Raw genomic sequence first — 1,605 nt, forward strand, 5'->3', positions numbered from 1 at the left:
AACATAAGCTTAAGGTTAAGACTTAAGCCTTAGGCATGAACTTAAGTTTGAGCCTCACCTCCAAATGTGAAATAGGTAGCATGTTAGGTGAGCATCACGTGATCATGTATATGATTTTAACAACAAAAGTCCTTGTCATAGAATCCTACCTCAGTACTTCCAAGTAAAGCTCACAATTTCATATCCTATTGTAGCGATTACATATGTTAAGAAAGAGTCGTAATCTATAACAAGTAGCTAAAATTTATTTTGTAGGATCGAACTTAAGTTCGAGCCTTGCCTTTGTATGTTAGTGTAGCACCACCATATGAGTTCAGTCTCATGAGCATTGTAGCAAAAAAATGTTACAAATAACAAAATACTTATAGATTATGAGGAAAATTGGATGATACCTTGAAAAATTCATAGATAAGGGGTTTTATAAATAGATCTTCAGTGCACATAGTATAAAAGGTTTTCAGATAGTGAATGATGAAGACTAAAAAAGGCTAAGGAGTTACATTTTAAACTTCAAACATAAGCATAAATTTTGAGACTTAAGTTTTAGGCTTGAAACAAAAGCCTAAACTTTGAGACTTAAGCCTTAGGCTGGAGCTTAAGATTAAGCCTCGCTTTCAAATGTGCTTTAGGTATCATTCTAGGTTAGCATTTTTGTGTTAATGTGCTAAATGGAGCCTTTCTAGAATAAAACGTATGGGTTAGATGATGGAAATGAAATGGATTCTATGGTTATTGAAAATCCACTAGACTATTTTCTAAATAGGTAAAAATTTGGCTTTTTTTCATCTTTCAGATGAAGACAACAAAATAGAAGACGGAGATAACATATCTCAAGCAGCACAAGTGCTACCCACCATTGTTGGAGAGACCCAGTTTCATAAAGGTGATCTTGTAGAGCACAAAAGTGATCTTGTAGAACAAACCTCTAAAAAAACTTCAAATGACATGACTAAAGAGAGCGAGAACATGCTACCGACAATTGGAGAGACCCAAATTCATGAAAGTGACATTAGGAATAGTGAAGAGGAGATGGTGGTGGTAGAGCATCAAAGTGATTTTGTTGTGCAAAATTCTCCAAAACCTTCACACGACACTAACAACATACCTCAAAGAGATGAGGGTGCAGAGGGTAGTGAGAAGAAGGGTGAAGCCAATGAAGAGCTCCAAGTGACTCTTGCAACCAAGGACATACAAGAAAAAACTGACAAAGGGACAGGAAAAGCGACACCAAATACAAACAAATTCCAAAGCATTCAAGAAAGGGAGCAAGGGATTGAAGTTGGTGAGAAAAACAAAGGTACTTATTTCTCCAATGTGATTAGTATAGATATGGCGCTTTTTGGAAGATAATACAAAATTCTATTATGTTGTCTTTGCAGGTGAAATTGACATTCAAAATCAAGGATCCAGTGTGCCACAAGTAGACATCAATGTTGAGGAGCTACATCCTGATGCACGAAAACGTAGGCCACTTGGAAGCTTATATTCTTTTGAGAGAGATGGAGATAAACTAGTCTTTCAATCTTCCCACATCAATAGAGAAATGCAATCACATTTAGGAGACATCATTATAGATGAGTATGGGAGTATGAGACATAAATAAAC

At 35.9% G+C, this 1,605-nt stretch overlaps 1 protein-coding gene across 1 annotated transcript; it reads left to right on the forward strand.

Annotated features, from left to right (window-relative positions):
- The first annotated feature begins 945 nt into the window (after positions 1–945).
- LOC147451999 (uncharacterized) lies at positions 946–1,350 on the forward strand. The gene has a single exon (XM_086518862.1). It carries the CDS (start codon positions 946–948, stop codon positions 1,348–1,350), a length of 405 nt encoding a protein of 134 aa, XP_086374988.1.
- Positions 1,351–1,605: the final 255 nt, after the last annotated feature.

This window comes from Adiantum capillus-veneris, chromosome 8 (genome assembly GCF_014529385.1).
Source record: "Adiantum capillus-veneris isolate H3 chromosome 8, ASM1452938v2, whole genome shotgun sequence".
Classification (NCBI taxonomy): Eukaryota; Viridiplantae; Streptophyta; class Polypodiopsida; order Polypodiales; family Pteridaceae; genus Adiantum; species Adiantum capillus-veneris.

What these genes read in the sequence shown, in the direction of transcription:
- LOC147451999 (XM_086518862.1), top strand. Translation starts at nt 946, where the DNA reads ATGACTAAAGAGAGCGAGAACATGCTACCGACAATTGGAGAGACCCAA.